Source organism: Epinephelus lanceolatus, chromosome 9 (assembly GCF_041903045.1).
Source record: "Epinephelus lanceolatus isolate andai-2023 chromosome 9, ASM4190304v1, whole genome shotgun sequence".
NCBI lineage: Eukaryota > Metazoa > Chordata > Actinopteri > Perciformes > Serranidae > Epinephelus > Epinephelus lanceolatus.
This window is the reverse complement of record NC_135742.1, coordinates 40307316-40325488: the sequence shown is the minus strand read 5'-3', so window position 1 is coordinate 40325488 and position 18173 is coordinate 40307316. Positions and strand designations below refer to the sequence as shown.

At 41.1% G+C, this 18173-nt stretch overlaps 1 protein-coding gene across 1 annotated transcript in view; it reads right to left on the bottom strand.

Moving 5' to 3' along the window:
* Positions 1-18173, bottom strand: part of abca2 (ATP-binding cassette, sub-family A (ABC1), member 2) — a 123782-nt gene that overhangs the window by 76029 nt on the left and 29580 nt on the right. The window contains exon 2 of the mRNA XM_033619700.2: positions 6445-6538. Coding sequence (XP_033475591.1) covers positions 6445-6538 — 94 coding nt within the window. The remainder of the gene's footprint in view (positions 1-6444; positions 6539-18173) is intronic.

Below are 18173 nucleotides of genomic sequence, written 5' to 3'. Positions count from 1 at the left end.
GTTCACAGACGGAAATTTACGTGCATGTCCGCACTCATCAATATTTTAGTAGCTCTGATCTTTTCGTAGCTACTAACAAAATCTACTCCTGCTCCTGATCACTCGTAGTGCTTGTGTAAATTTAGTACAGCACATAAATATTGCTTGTCACTATTGGAAATTACAATTTTAACTCGTATTGCGCTCTGTTATGTACACAATACACAGATGCCTTTGAAACACGTAATCTAAACATGACAAAATATTAAAAATATAACACATTTAGTTAAATTAGTTGGCAATTAGCAGGTTTAAGATCCAGATTAGGTTCATGATTGTGAATTATCTATGTAAACTGACTCAATAGATTACACGTTCTTTCTAAATGTTGAATGATGATAATAACAATATCCGTAACGACAGCCGGATCACAGCCTCTTCGGCCTCGGTGCCTGGGTTCAGCAGGGGCAGCAGGTGGTGGAGCCACGAAGGAGCACGCACCAGCTGAAAGAATTATTTGAGACAACACGTTTTTTTGTTGTTGTAGTTTTTTTGTGGCTTTTTGATCATTTGAATGAATAAATCTGATTTGAAAAATATTTAATTTACGTTGTATAAAACAGAGCTTTAGGCTATTAAGATTCAAATAATTTGAAGACGGTGCATACAAAACTGCTGTAGGCTATATGTTATCCGTATCATTTGTTAAAATAAATGTTAAATAGCTCTACATTCCGACAGCCATCACTGATTTAGAGTTTATCCATTACGCACAAAACATCTCTGGTTTCCGCTCCCACTTCATTCAAAACCCCACAAAAATGAATCTTCTGTTTGTTTGGTGACCGCTGTATTTTTTTTTGTGTGCTTATGCGTTTCTTTGCCTCCAGTTTCATATCAAACCATTTACGCTTCACCTCTGACATGGTTCTTTGTACCACGGAGACAACATTAACAGCATCTGTTACCTCCCTCCAGGCCTTCGCTTTGCCTGTCCCTGTCACACCACTACTAACTGAAGAAAATAAAATGTTTTTTCTTAAGTCCACTTCACCCAAAATTATTTTCGATCTCCGCTTCGGAAAAATTCTTTTTTCTTTCTCTCTCTTTCTTTCTTTGTGCCATGACTGACAGGTCGACTGGATTCACCTACACCTCCTTATATGGTGGCCATTGGCTATTCATTGGCGGGGATTTATGTAGGGATGTACCGAATATTCGGTAACCGAATATATTCGGCCGAATATTGCAAAAAAACACACATTCGGTATTCGGTGGAATAAGTTAAAAGCAAGGCCGAATAATAGCGGCGTGTTTTGATAACGCAATCAAACAGTGTGCCGTGACGGGTGGAGTAAAATGTCGGCAGTGTGGCGATCCGTCCGTCACGGCACTCGCATTTGCGACTAAAAATAGTTTTGAGCAAGCAAAATAGGCTTAAATCATTCAGCACGCTGTGCGAGCAGCCTACAGATTTCAACCAGCAGCAGAAACGAAAGGCGAATCCCACCGATTGTGGGTTGAACGGGGGTCACAGACACAGACAGGAATGTATTCCTGTCAAATACAGTGGCCATCAGCTTACCGGTGACGGAGAAGTCGGCTCCAATAATATCCTCTTCTTGGCGTCATGACTGCCCAAAAGTACCTGAACAGCCGAGCCAGCCGAACACAGGTATGTGACGTGTCAGAGGAGAAACGAGCCGTTCACGGCCCACAAACCTCACCGCACTTTAGGGACTGTTCTTTACTTATGAAGGGACTTGTCAGGGGAGGAGGGTGGCTGGTTGATTCTTATTTTATTTATTTATTTTATTTTGATCCCCCCTATGTTCATCACTCATTGATGCTGTTTTTGAAGTATGAATAAGTCAATAAGTAATTTATTCCATTGAAATATCATTGATGTAGCCTATAATAGAAAAGTGATTTATCTTTTTATAAATGACAAAAGGCACATCCGCCTCATTTTCGCTGTGGTATCGTGATACTACTCAGAACCATGATATTTTCATTGGTATCATACAGTGGGATCCAATTTTGGTACCGTGACAACACTAATCTGGAGGGGGTTCACCTGCAAAAACTAATGAAAAACTAAACAACAATATTCAGTATTCGGTACTCGGTATTCGGCCAAGCGTTTAATATTATTCGGCTTCGGCTTCAGCCACAAATTTTCATTTCGGTGCATCCCTAGATTTATGCTAATTGCTGATTACCTGGAGCGCGCTGTCACTTTACGATGGATTGGCATTCATGATCATACACACGTGTTTACGATCAAATCTGAGTTTCCCGCATCGTTCCTGAATCCAGAGTAGGTTTTTAGTAGCGTAGGCTTTTATGTGCAAATCTACACACAGATTTACTCACTTTTCATGAATGAGACCCAATGTGTTCAGAAAAAGGAACGAAAAAAATCCCACCTCTGTGGCAGCTGCAGGCCTGTAAAAACTCTGACCAGTCCCTGCCTCTTGGTGTGAGTGGAAATAACTAATCAGATGCCTTCATGTCTCGTCCTTATATATCGCTCTGGTCCTGCCCACGGCCCCCTCCGTCCCTCCCTCCCTCCTTCCTGCGTGCACTCATCACGTGTCACCGTTGCCGGAAATATTCAGCACACTCCTCAGCAGAAATACCGAGTTAGCCAGAGAATAAGTTTGCTGAACAATGGCAGAGAAAATGCAGCCAAAAGTACCACTTCCAGCATTACTTGTAACAGCTCGCCCCGCTAAACAGGCTAAGAAAAGAAAGTCGGAGGCAGAAAAGGCTGCGACGAAAAAGGCTTTGGATAAAGCGACAGGACAAACCAGAGTCAACAGCAGCTTTTGAACGGTGGAGACAACTGAGGGTGCTGAAGGGCCTGAAAAGTGATGCAGAGGTTGCTGTCTTTCTGTTAGACAGGTAATTATTTGTTTTGCTTCGGGGGGATTTGTTATTTTCATGGAATATTTAACGTTATCCAACTTAGCTACTTTTGTAGCTCGTATTAGCCCAATGCTAACATTAGCGTCTCTGTCGGTGTACTGCAGGATGCGCGTTCAAGTTTGTGGGGGCGTGGCTTTGGACAGAGCACTGACGGGAGGGGGAGGTGGGTGGTGGAGCTTAGAGGAGGTGCCACTTTCAAATCTTGCTAGCTCTTCAACATTACCAACTATAGCTTTAAGTGTACGCTATATTTACAATATTTTCACTAATTTTCCTTGCCATTGAACACCCCTTTCCAATGGAAGCTATTAGCTTAAATCCACCCGACTCCATCGACAAAAACAGTCATTATACTTTGCTGGCCTCCTGCCGCCTCCATTGGTTACTGTGTTGCTCCACAGCAATACATAGCTTCGATGCTGGTGGATTCAGTTTATCAAAGACGCTAGCAAAGCAACATACTTCATAACATAAGCACAGCAGAAATGTCAGATAGGTGGGACAACAGTGTTTAACTTTAACCCCTTTTCAACCAAGCAGTACGGTATGGTTCAGTTCAGTTTGGGTTTTTCCATTTCCACTGTGAAAAGTTGTGGATGGTACCAATGGAACCGTTCTTTACCGTCCCCATTTTTGGTCACCTCTCTGTTGGGGTACCTACTGTAGCATACAGATCTGGTACTAAAAGGTGGAACTGTGAACACTGCTCTCCGTTGATTGGTCAGACAGTCACTTTGTCTCAAGGTTGAGTTGTGGCTGGTTTTGAAGCTCATGTAACCACTGTTCATACTGTGGCAAGTTTTACATATATTAGTAAACTATAACCATAAAATCAAAGGATGTTTTCCTGCCTCTTGCAGCAGCTGTAGTCTGAGAAAAAACTCAATTCACTGGGCCGACTGCTGGCAATTTTTAATGTAGAACGTTTACTTGTAATGTTATTCAATGCATGAGTTGAGAATCTGAATCCATCAGCACACCTTAAATTTCAATATAACTTTGACCATTACTTTAGTTTTTATTGTCTGTATTTGATGACACAGACTTTTAGTAATGAGTGGATCTTCAAGCATTTAAAAATGAATTTTGACTGGATTACATGAACTGCGTATATTCCAACCCTTGCAGAAAAAAACAAACAAAAAAACATTGCGGAGCGTCATTTTTTGTGGGCTACGTGAGAAGAACCAAATGCGCAAATCCGCTATTTTTCTACATATCCCATCGAGAGAGACCCTCACTCCAGCCTGTTCTACTTTGCTGTAAAAATGTCGGTGTGCAAGCTTGTTCTCTGGACAATAAACAAGGTGCAGACTTCAATTTGTGTCACCCATGATGAGGAAATACAGTGAGGGCTGGATGGACCAATGAGTAACAACGCCCCGCCCACATTTAAGAGGACTGTTTGCAGTGGAAACATTAAATTGACCTAGGGTCTAGGTAACATGTCTGAAGGGTTACTTTTGGTCACAGCTGAAAATTACAAAAGAAATAAACAAGTTTGCCAATTTCACATATCCCCACAATTGAAAACAATTGCCAAGTGATTGTTGTTGCTAGTGCCATGACACAATGACTTGTTTTTTCTCAGAAAGATGTCTGTTTCTAGAGCAACATCAATCCGCTGCCACTAAGATTTTCTTTTTTAACCAGAGCAAATAAAAATACCTTTAAAAATTGCACTGCAATAATGGAATAATGCTTAGAATAGAGTTCTCAACGGGCCCAAAAATTCAACCCGAAACCGAAATGACCCGAGGGACCTGAAGCCCAAAACCAGCCCGGCCCGACATCATCACGTACATCACTGGGTCCGAGGCCGACTGAACACGAGTTGTTTTTTTGTTTAAATGGAAGGGGGAAAAAATGATGCTCCCCCTGTGCGCCTCAGCAGTCTGGCTTCCCTGGCTCAAATACAGTATCTTTAATCACTTAAAGTCAACCATCATTCCATTGCTGGCAGAGGAGATGAAGGTGCTGCTTGGCCTTTTTGACCAAGATGTTTGTGTGGACAGATCACATCAGTTCCTCGGTGTTGAAGTGGTTCATCCTCTACATTGTGGTCCTGTCAATCTTGAGGGGGGTGTAGTTCCACTCCTGCTGCTTGTGCAAATCCACAATCAACTCAGTGGCTTTGCTGATATTCAGTGAGAAACATTTGTGCTGACATCAAAGTGTCAGATTCTCCACATCCTCCCAGTAGGCCCTCTCATTCCGACTGTTGAGCCCACCATAGGTGTGTCGTCAGCAAACTTCATAATAGTCTTGTCAGAAGTGAACGCACAGTCATGTGTGTATGGGGAGTAGAAGACGGGGTTAAGGACTCAGCCTTGCCATGCTTCTGTGTTAAGGATGATTGGTGGTTAAGGGTTTAGGTGTAGCTGCCCACCCTTACTGCCTGTTGTCTGCCTGCAAGGCAGCCCAGGACCCATTTGCACAAAGTGGTGTTAACTACGAGGTGCATGAGCTTGGTAATGAGCCTGGTGCGGACTATGGTGTTGAATGCTGAGCTGTAATCCGTATACAAGATTCCCACATAGTTCCACTTCCTTCTGCGTAGTTGGGTAAAAGTTATGCATGGGATGTAGGTTATGGAGTCGTCAGCTGATTGGTTGGATCGATAGGCAAAGTTTCTAGGTTGCTGGGTAATGAGGAGCAGATGTGGTCATTTACCAGCAGCTCAAAACCCTTCATGACCACTAAGGTGGGCGCCACTGGACAGTAGTCATTCCGACAAGGCTGGGTGAGCAAACGGGCACTTGGGACTTACTTGGATGCATGTGGGGATAACAGGCCAGGTCAGTAAGAGACTGAAGATGGTCATAAATAACTAGATACTGGTCAGTGCAGGCCTTGAGAATGCATCCTGGTCCTGCTGCCCTCTGGGTGTATACCCTCCTGGAAGCTTTAGACTGTGATCGCACTAGCGCTGTTAACTTCAGAGCGCGCACAAGTGGTAAAGTTCATCTGCCAGAAGGGAGTCAGCACTGACCGAAGTAGTCCCTTACTTTCCTTAGTCCCTACCATATGCCTCTGGCATCTGACTGCTAGAAGTCAGATTCTACTCTGTACTTGTATCGCCTTTTCACCTCCTTCACTGACATCGCTTTCAGACAAATGTAGTGGTGTTTAAATACAATCATTGCCTCTGAGAAGTAGTGGAGTGGAAGTATAAAGCTGGATTAAAAATATAAATAATCAAGTGCCTTAAATTAATACTTAAGAACAGTACTTGAGTAAATGTACTTGGTTACATTCCATCACTGACCTGTGCTTTACTTTCCAAGATTTTCCATCATTGAAATCAACTGCCTTCAAAATCCCATGGGCCTAACAGACGTGATTAAATCCAAACGAGATTAAACATGTTTACTCTATATTCTTATTAATGCCAACAAATCCCATGAAACTAACACACTTGTGTCCAACTTCTCTACTCTGTAGGTATATTTACCATGCCTGTTGCAAATTACCACCAGAGGCACAATATTTTGCATCACCACAACTTTTTAATTCCCTACTTTGTCTGCCTACCTTCCTTGACAGGAATCGCTGGCTTCTTCTGCCTCAGTCCCAGGAGGATGAAGAAGAGGACCAGCGGGATGAAGATCTCAAAGGCCAACACCCACTAGAGAGGAAAAGGAGAAAATTGACAATATTATTTGCGCTGCATTTCCGATTAAACCTGGCCAAAGCCAAGTCCAGTTTCAGGGCAGTGATCTTGCTGCAAGGTTGGCATCAGTCATGGTTCTTTGCCATGAAACTCTCCTTGTCAGTTCCCATCTCCCGGTTCATGGATCACACTGTGGAATAGATTGAGTTTGCCTACTGCCACATATCGATTCATTACATCAGGAAGGGAGTGTGAAGGATGTTCAGTCGGCTAAGCGTGCAGTAGCCCATCTGCTCAGGGCTGCCAAAACCTTTCCATAGTGCCATTTTGAAACAGGATGTGCAAATGTTGTCAAATGTGTGCCATTGCCTCTTTAGTGTGCATAAAAAAGCATTGTAAGACACACAAACTAACAATGAGTTGAGCAAGATAATACAGACCTCCTTACTGGACCTAAAAATGAGCTAACATCTTATATTTTATATCTGATCAATATCTCAGTATCGAGTGAAGTCAAACATATAAATGGGTTCTTCCTCTGTCAGCCTGTAATCCTTTTCTTGCTTTCTGTCTTTTGTTATTCCCAATGTAGGAAAAATACTGTCAGTAGCTAAGAATTCAATTAGCTAGCCTCTCAACTGGACACACAGCAGACTGCCAAGACTGGCAATTCATAAATCACATTTAGGCTGCAGGAGAGGAGAGGGGAGGGGAGGAGAGGAGAGGAGAGATTATTTAGATATTTAAAGATAGCAAAGGCACTGAGTCTCTTTTGCAGTTAAAAGACACCAACAGAGTGATGAGTCTGTCTGATGTAGCATTAGCTGCCCACATCATTACAATAAGAATCAGAATAGTTTTAGCATTTGATCTGAGTTTGGTCTGAGTTTGGTCTGAGTTTGAGAGACTCTTTGTGTCTCTTTGTGGCTGTTCACATTTACAGAGAGAGTGGGTCCTCATTTACGGAGAACACTATGTTGCATCGCCATGTTTCTACAGGAGCCCAGAACGGACAAACCATACACTGGCTCTACAGAGGGCAATACGCATTCTTGCATCAGCCGCTGAAGTAAGTAGCCCCTCTGTGGCAAGAGTGTTGGAAAAACCCCAATTCTTTAAAGGTGAAACTGCTTTATTCAGTGTTTTTACTGGTTTAAATCACTGGGTCTGACTGTGTATGAGCAGAACATCTGGATCAGAATGTCTGGATTTATCAGAAAAAGAAGGTGGGCATAGCCAGTGCTATGTTAGTGGTTGTCTCTGACATGCCAAACAGCATAGTAGAAACTCTGATTTGTAACATCAAAGTGCTTCGTTAAGTGTTTGTACTGGTTTAAATCACAGGGTTTGTTTTGGAGAGGAGGACACCCCTGAAAAAATTCAGCTTACAGTAAAAATCTCCTGAACAATGAACACTGAAGGAAATCTAACCATGAGTTTCATGAAATCACACCCACCCCCCGCAAGTCATGTGCTGGCTCAAGGAGATGTCTATAGTTGGGTGCACACTGAAACCACACAGTTTGAATTCATAAATGGCTTTGAACATCATCCTTACATTAAAAAAAACACCAAGGTACTCTACCCCCTCTCATCCCTCTATTTCAATGCCCCCGCTACCTCCTCCATGTATCTTTGTGACTTGTCTCCCTGTGTTTATCTGTTTTTACTAACAATCACTGGCCAAATGGTAGCATGGAGGGAAGCCAAACACCGTTCATCTGCACACAATACAGATGCTGGTTGAAAACAGGCAATGTTTACCTTTAAGTACACATATAGTTATTTTCAAAGCTATCGTAGCTGCAGAGATGGACCTTCAGTGGTTGTAGCAACTTGAATTCAGCCAGAGCAAAACCCAGGGCTGGGGGTCTGATCCTGGACAGCTCCCCGCAGGATTAGCAAACTTCCTGTCTTTGTAGTATCTGGGTGGTGGGGAGTGAGGCGGAGGGACAGCAGGGTGCTTTCACTGGCGCTGCCATCATGCGAAAGTAGGCATGGTTTTATTTAAAGCGGGTAGGAAAAACGACAAACGTGGCTTGGATTCACTGAATTCAACATGCTGAGGGATGGTGAGGCCATATGAACATGATGGCACTAAATCTTCTGTCAGGAATCATTATGAAAATATTTCTGTGTGTGTGTGTGTGTGTGTGTGTGTGTGTGTGTGTGGATATGCCAGCATCGTGGTATCTTGTTGCATTGTCTATACAGAGCCTGGGAACCATGATGTCTTTGTGTATTTGTCTTGGTCATCCACACACACTCAAACACAGCTTGTCTGTGTTTTTGTCTGTGAAGGTCATGACAGACAAAAAGGCCTTTTAGACAGAGACAACAGACCACTGACACACACACACACACACACACACACACACACACAAGACAAAAACTCCCATCTTACATTATCAAATACACTCAAATGATAGGACTCTTGCACATGACTACACACATATGCCCTCCAGGAATAAAAGTTGCAGACATGTACACACACAGACACATGTCTGTAAATGAAGACTCTAAAGCCTCACACAACTGAACACATGCTCAGCAGAAAAAAGTTACTAAGACCTTCTCTTGTTAAAATTGTATTGATTTTCATGTCTTGGACGAACAAAAGCAAACGTCTGATTTGAATAATAAAACAGCAGAGTGCTCTGTGAGAGTGCCTCTTCCTGCAGTTTCCCTCCACTCACAAATTTACATGTTCGAGGTCAAATTTCCTGCAGCACCACCTCACAATCACTGCTGCCCCGGACCTCATCTGCCACTTCAGCTTTGTTCTTTTTTTAATATTCTTACATCAACAATGAATCCTACAACGTATGACTGCATGTAATGTGAAACAGATTACTCATAATGATGAACCCATACAAAATATGTGTTTTTTTTCAGCAGCAGGCACCTGTTTGCAATTAAAAAGAGCAAAGTATATTAGTATAAGCAGAGTATATTGGACCTAAATTCATCTGGTGGACACATACACCACTACAAATCAATGTTAATGTTACTCTCAGTTAACTGAATGTGTAATTAAATAACTGCTAAAAAGTCTGACGCAACACCCTCATTAGGTGAACTACGCCAACCAAGTTGCAGTTACAGTTTACATCCCTGGCTGTCCATAGTCAGAACTTGACAACGCTTTAAATGTTGCTGCAAAGAAGTTCCGTATTGTAAAACATAGATGCTTCACACACATCTTCATACTGACAGCACAGAAGACCTTTATATTTAGCACAGTTTCAAGGTGGAAAGATTAGTCACCAATTTTGTATCTGACCAAATGTCTCCCCTTCTGTTCCCAAGGTATAATGTTGTATAATGGACAGAAAAGTGTTCTTGCAGAACAGTATGATGTCACAATGAAGCTGACCTTTGACCTTTTGGATATAAAATGTCATCACTTCATCATTTTTGTCCTATTAGATATTTGTGTAAAACGTTGTCATAATTAACATATGAATTCTTGAGTTATGGCCAAAAACATGTTTTGTGAGGTCACAGTGACCTTGACCTTTGATCACCAAATTCTAATCAGTTTATCCTTGTGTCAAAGTTGACATTTGTGCTAGATTTGAGGAAATTTCCTTAAGGTCTTCCTCAAATATCATGTCATGAGACAGATGTGAGGTCACACTGACCTTAAAATTTGACCACCAAAATCTAATCAGTTCATCACTGAGTCCAAGCAGATGTTTGTGCCAAATCTGAGGAAGTGTTCTTGAGATATCAAGTCCATGAGAATGGGATGAACGGACAAACAAACGACGGACAGATGGACGGACAACCCAAAAACGTAATGCTTCCTGGCCACTGTTATCTCCAGCACGAAAACATAAAGATGACTCGAGATGTAGGCCAGTAGTACTTTCAAGAACAATTTTTGGTTTAGTACATCTTGTGATATTTTCGTAGTTCTAGCCATCATTATAGTAATAATAAAATGTTACTCGTACTCTAAAAGGGAGTGAAAGGGAGGGAAAAAACCTGAGCAGTCAGACAGGATGTAAACAAACCTTCATTTTCCTCAAACTTATTTGGGTGAGAAAATGAGGACAAATACTAAAATTATTAATTATATAACTGTCAGTTGTAAACATTCATCAAAGATTTTAAAAACACAATTCCGCCTTCAACTCTGACCTACAGTACTGTGCTTATATAGTTTTATACAGTTTGTACAGCTGGGGGCCTTCGTCGCTGCCAGTTCTCTGAAGTTGGTTTGGTGTGTCTGGGCCTAAACACCAGAGCACCCCAGGGCTGTATTTTGTGCCCCCTGTTTTACTCCCTATTCACACGACTGTGTAGCCATTTTCAACTCCCTGCAAAGTGTGAACATACAATAGGCAGTGCTCCACCCTGCCTAAATGATATTTACACCACGCTCTGCAAGAATAAGGCCAAGATGATCATTAAGAATTCCAATCATCCAGATAAGTGCCTTATCTCCCTGTTGTGGTCAGGAAGAAGGTACCGGATATACCAGGCCAACATTGAGCTCAGGAAGAGCTTCTTCTACCCTCAAGCCACAAGGATCCTAAATGAGGATACTGCTTAAGACGCATGAACACAAGCAACCAGACAATTAGACAGACTGAAAACAAACCAACACGTTAGTCAAACTCATTTGGAAGAGAAAATGGTAAACAATAAAATTGTTATCTGTTGTACACATCCATCCCAGTTTACAGACCAACCTCCTGCTTCAACTCTGACGTGCTGCAGCCTATTTACAGGCCACACAGATTTCCTGAGAATGAGGATTATTCACCACATTTTGGGCACGCACACTTTCACCTTTATGTCCATATTAAGTGGTTTGGAAACTGTTGGTTGTTGTTGATGTCAGATCATCTGACTGCTTGTGTTTCTGTAGCCACTGGACTTTGTAGTGATGTCACTCCATTTCCATATCTAAGAAATTACTGTGGTGATTAAATTGCCAGTATAACTGAAACAAAGTACTATGGTACACAAATAAGACCCACATTGTTTTAAACTGGATTTCGCCTTTAATAATAAGTATGGTCTCTATGAGACGAACAGTCTCTGTAACATACAAATAATACATCCACACAGAAACTGGTGTTTCTAAAAGAGAACATGCCACAAAGATTTGCTCATGCATGTTTTACACTGTGCCTACACACACTTTGAGTCATCAGAGCAGTATAATACAACACTGTGGCAAAGAGAAAGACATTTGCAAAGATAGATTTCAATATGTGCTAGGGATGGGTACTCAAACCTGGTAATAAACAGGCCCCGGGGTTAAATTATTGAAGACCATAATATTAATAAGTTCTGAAATTATCAGTTCTTTTATTGGTACTTTTGAAGTTTTGGTGTAATTTTCTATTAAATTGCAGCCTCTCCCCTGCTCACTGTGTGTTGGGGCTGAGCTCCACATACACACACAAATGTGCATACACACATTTGTATATCAGTGAAGTCAGAGAACAGCAGAGCAGAGAGGTCACAGTGAGGACAAAGTAAAGATAACTGGAAGATTACTCAAGTTCACAACAACCCACTTGTTACTGTAAGTGCAATAACACCTTATCTGGTGAAAAGTGAATAAAATGTACATGTTCAACAAGCACAAACATGTAGAAAACCATATTTAATTCTGGTCTGTCCACAGTCTCTCATCCATTGCTGTTATGTTTTACACAAGCACAGCATGCTACCTTGGCTAATAGCGAACTTTTACAAACAAGCTAAAACCAAGAGCCATCCGTATGTATTCTAACTGTTGAGCTTGGTTTGCTACTTATCCTAAAATTTGGCAAATTCTTGTAAACTTTTAGCTGCTGGCTGCTCCCTCTGCCAGCAGTATCTGCAGGCAGTAAATCACATTGGCAGCAAAGGAGGAAGGACAGAGGACAGGATGAAGGACTGACTGATGTCTGTGTTCTTTATTCTTTATTACTTATTTCACTCAGTAATGTGATGTCAAGGATATGACTCATTTTATTAACAGTTTGGATTTGTTTCTAGTGAGATTTTGAGTTTATATAGTGACTGTTATTTAAATATTCCTGTCGCTACTCTAGAGTCAACAGTTTAGTTATATTTTACTCGACAGCTTACTCGAACGCTTCAAAGCTTCAAAACCTTGATTGTTGCCACAGTAATTGAGGTCCAAATCAGTATTCGAATGTTACAGTTTTTTTCTTTTGTTTTCTCACCAGTAAACTGGTGGAGGAAACTGAAACGAGCTGGCAAGTATCAGACAGGGATAAGGCCAGTGTCAAGCAAGTACACTGGCTGTCTGACAAGGAAAAGGAACAGGTGAGACGATCTGCAAATGGTTACCTGCGGCTGGTAACTGCAGTGAAGCGGTTGCTATGCATCTACTGATGAGGTCTGACTCACTTGAGTTATTAATAACTTGTGCTGAATAGTCCACCTTCCACCTTCTCTTTCCTCTTTCAATCACTCTCTGTCTCAGACACACATGCAGCGATGCTGAGTTCTACCAAAGTCGGGTCAGATTCACATGGTTCATTAGCCTAAATGATATAATTGATTACTATAAAAATAACAGCTGTAGCCTTTCCCCAGTATTTTTCACCAGCTGCTTCCAAATACTGACAGCCCTGATTTACAGGTATTTAACTGATCATCTTGAAATCTTGATGATGTTGATGCATAAATTTAACTGGGAGATTCTCCAGAAACTGACATTACAAATATCAGTCACACTTTTGGCCTTCTTTAAGTAGAAAAACACATAGTCCCCTCTCAGTCAGAGTGGTGCTACAAACTGATGGATCTTTTACTTCAGGGAGCACGTCGACCAGACAACTGTTTTATTGCAGAATTAGTGTCTTTTTGACGTTAATCATACCATGAACATTGATTTCATGACAGAGAATGACATAATTACAGCAAGGGGGGGACTGTAAACTCAGCACAGACAACGGAATAAGATTTTCTGATGAATGTAAACATATCAGACCAGTTTCAAGTCAGATGGACAACTGTGCTACTAACACTGCGCACATCCACTCATCACAAAACACATTCACTGATATACAAACCCAATCACACACATACACCAACGTATGCACTAAGGTGCAAACATGGCACTTCCTGGCACACACACGCACACACACACACACACACACACACACACACACACACACACAAAAGCCTCTGCTGACTGTGAACAGTGTTGCGCACCAGTGACGCCATTCAAAACATTTGGTCTCACAATGAGGCCAATGTTTGAGACTTACAGAGTCTACAGAGTTTACAGAGTGGGTGGCAGGGTGCACAGCACACATGCACAGAAAGAAAAAAAAGGTCCACTTGTAGATACTGTTTTACACAAAAACCACTCAGAGGAAGTTGCAGTCATGTATTAATACATTGTGGAGAGTTGACTGTACCTCCCCCCCTTCCACCTCCACCTTCACCTCCTGCAGACCACTGTACAAGTGGCCTTTCACAGCACTTTCTCATAGATTACTTTTTGAGAATCGAAAAATGCTGAACACATGATCTTTTCACCGGAAAAATGGAGAGGAAAATACGGAAAAATGTCAATCTTAACAAGACCCTGAGGGTAAAATGATGTTTTCACCATTTCTGTGGCCCCAAATTAACTGCAAACGACTGCAAACTGCTTTCTCATATTTTCTACCATTTGATTTGATTTATTTTATATATCAAAAATAAATATATAGGCCTATATAAACATAATAGGTGTGACACTGTGACACATACCTATTTACTGAAAATGCTGAGGATAACACAATAAAGCTTTAACTTAGATCCACTGTGGTTCTCTTTGCAGAAAGACAATGACAGCAATACAAGTCACTGGTGGCTAACTTACCCTGCACCATCACATTGAATTACATTAAAAACAATATATCCTTATATTTACAACTACAGAGCAGGGTAAAAGAAAAAGTATGTATCTCTCAATCTACATAAAACATCAACACACTTACTGTACATGCATGCATAGGCTACTTAACATATGTACCTACACACTTCCACTTACTATATTCAAACATATATTTATACACCCTGCACACACCTCACTAGGGACCCTGGGCCCTGCACACCCGACAAAGCAGTCTATCCCATCTTTCAGTGTGGCCACTTCCTATGGTGCCCCCAGTAAGGTGACCTCTGAGCGTGCATATCTACAAGCTTACTATGCATACCCACATACTGAAATACATATCTACACCCACATGAATAAATCCGCATTTACGTCTGGAACCTTGAGACACACCCTCATTGAGGACTTGACTCAGATTAATCTGATCCCATTTGATTCGGCGGTGGGAACCTCTTGCGACCGCATGCCTTTGCTGTCGACCCGGGCAGGATTTGAAGCCTAAATCTTCCGCATGGAAGACAAGTGCTCTAACAACTATGCTATACATATATATATATATCCACATACTATTCTGAATTATTCTCTCATATTGGTCAAGTAACCATTTCCCTATGACAGGACGGTCCTGTTTTTATCTCTACTGCTATTCTATTCCACTCTACGGCTGCCATGTGCAGAGAGGTATATAGAATCCGCATGAATGTCCATGTGAGTCCCGAACTAGCATAAAATAATTCTTAAAATACATAGGAATAAAAGCAGTGACTGTCCCAGCTTACTCAGTCTAGAAGTCCATGGTGTGGGCTGTCAGTCTAAAAAGGCATCCAAAGCACTCTGATTACATTTAAAAATCCTTTATTCATAGACCAATGTGTTTTGACTTTAGACAGTCTGCATCAGGGTTTGGTGGCACAATCCTAGCTGCCAACGCAGCTATATGCCGCTTTTCATGGCACTATACCGTCAGGAAACGCAGCGATGGGTCGTTAAAAAACGCCCACATTAAGTTGCTAAAATGCTTCTGGAAACAACAGGTTTTGTTTTTTTGTTGGCCCAAAATTGTGGTCTGCAGTGGTGTGCAGCTTGGCAGGTGTCTCAACAAGGTGACATGCCAGCCACCATCCCATAGCTCATATATTATGTACTTTTAGAAAAAATGATGTAACATGTATGGAACATACGAATATAATGTATGCATGGTTCACAGAAGCGCAAAATGCCAACACTGTCTTCTTGTGACTGGGCTCACGTGAGACATAGAGCTGAGGTTCAATACCACCCTGACTGATGTATTTTTAACAATTTGAAGTTTAGTTTTAATCTCCTATGGGGTACCGTACCACCATACACCAAGTCTTTCTTGTGCACCTGATCAGGACCCCCTTTTTGAAAATGTGATTTTGCAAATATGTCTTTGCATATCGATCTTAAAAATAGATACCTCTCTTTTCAGAAGTCTGAGCGAAGCAAGAAACCTCTTCTTTACAACTACAAGGAAAAACTGAGTTTCATGAAAATGGTCTCCAGAGTGGATAAATCTTAAAACGCCAGGCATTTTCATGTGGATGGAGACAACTAAGCTTTTGGAAAATGACTATGTATGTAAGCAAGGGCTGGTTAATTGTCCATGGTGCACATCAGACAGATGTGGTGAGCAGAATAATCATTATGGATAAATTCTAAAGTCAAACATGAATGAGTGGTACACACATACTTTTTACAAGTTGACTACAGAAATATCTCTTCAATGACAACATAAAATGATGTTAACATTACAGATCTGAAACTTCAATTAATTGGTTAGGGCAAAATACCAACCTCTAACATTAGCAAGATGTCAAATATGAAGTGAAAAGTAAATGGTAGTTCAGTCTGATTATCAGGCTGTGGCCCCAATGTACACAACTCTGTACCATACAGTGATGGAGGTAGTGTTAACTTTGGCCTGATCTTTTTGGTTTTATATCAGACACAGGTTAAGTGACATCATCAGGTTAGGGCTGATATCAGCAGGACATGGTTCCATCTCTCTCCACATAATTAAGCACATGTACACTGTGCAGGTACACACCCCAGCCCTTTTAGTGAACCATTCACCCACACATTCAGCCAACTCTGTAACACAAAGGATCTCTAACTCTGCTGCTAATGTATTATTAAGCAGATGCTCACCACTCATTTGTAGTTCAATTATTAATGTAAGAGGGCTGATCATGACTCTGCAGAGAACTGAATGAGGCTGGGGGTTCAGAGACCATTGAAGGGGGACAAATATAGACCAGTGCCAAAACTAAGTCCACATTATGAATAACAGATTATTTGACTGCAGGTGTGTCTATAGAAGGAGGATCTGTACATAAAGCCTGTTGGAGGCTAATTTTTACTTATGTTTTATTGGATACTCTTGGCTATATCTACTGTACAGTGATCCATATCTCACACAAGACTCATGGATGACCTTAAAGTGCAAACAAAGACCTTTGCATTATCCTAATGGCATGCACAATTTTTATGTAACTAAAAGTCTTGGAAAGTCATAGTATAAATCAGTGATAATCAAATTGCAATAGGGTGTCGAGTACACGATAATCCATCGTTTCATCTCGTGTAGTGTGTGATAGTAGTCGACAACCGATGTAGCGTCTGGGACACCTCACAACGTTCCAACAGAAAGTTAGCATGTTTGATTTCCTTTTTGTTGCTCACGACTGCTCCCGTCACAGCCATCACTTTGACCAATAGGAACACAGAACGATCTGCTGCCGTAGACAACTGTATGACAACACCCCAGCCTTTTTGATATTTCCTCTACGGATTTTACAACAACAGAGTTAAATGGGAAAAAATGATGGTGTGAAACAGCAGAGGCACTTTGTCAACCCGCTGAGTACTGTCATTAGCACCAAGCTAGCAAACAATGTTATTTCTTCATAATGGAATGGAATAAATAAGAAAATTTAAAAATACAGAGGCTACCAGCTTCATTTTAAACAGACTACATTATAAATGAGCCATTTTTTATTAATCGCTCTGTATGTTTTTATTCTAATTTTTTATTCGCTTCTTGCCTTGATAAAGTTAATGCATCGCGCCATCATTCCAAACTCAGCACTTCCTGTATCTGTTTCAAATTAAAAGCCCATTATAACTTCGATTGAGAGAATCCCTTCATTTTCTAAATAGCCATTTATTGTGAAACATTTGCAGGAACTTGTTGTGGAGGATTCAGTGACTTGTATGTTTGCGTACGGTACTTCAAATGTAGCTCCTGCCATCTGCTAGCATTTTTTCCGGTACTACAACAACATTTCAGCTGGCACATTAACAGACAAAGTGACTGAAATGATAGACAAAGTAATAAAAAATAGGACAAGAATAACCTGATGACATCACACACGCCGTGAAAGACGACATGGGATGATTGGTGTGGACCTTCATGTAGTCTGTCATGTCTGTCGGCCAAGTCACGGCACGATTTCATGACTCCACAATCGTGTAATGTGACATAGTGACTGCCAGAATGGACAGAAATTATGTGTAGTGTGAACCAGGCATAAATGATATACACAATTATGGTCACTTTGCAGGTGAAGTATTCCTTTAATGTTGCATCCAAAATTCATTAATACAGCCAAAGCACTTCATACGCAACTGTAATTTTCTAATTATTTCAGCACTACTTAAAATTCTGTACTGTATGTCTGCTATAAGCAGATATAGAAAGAACTGCTGCTGATTCAGTAAGTAACCAAGCTCTTGCGCACCCAGATTAAACCTTTCTGCAGT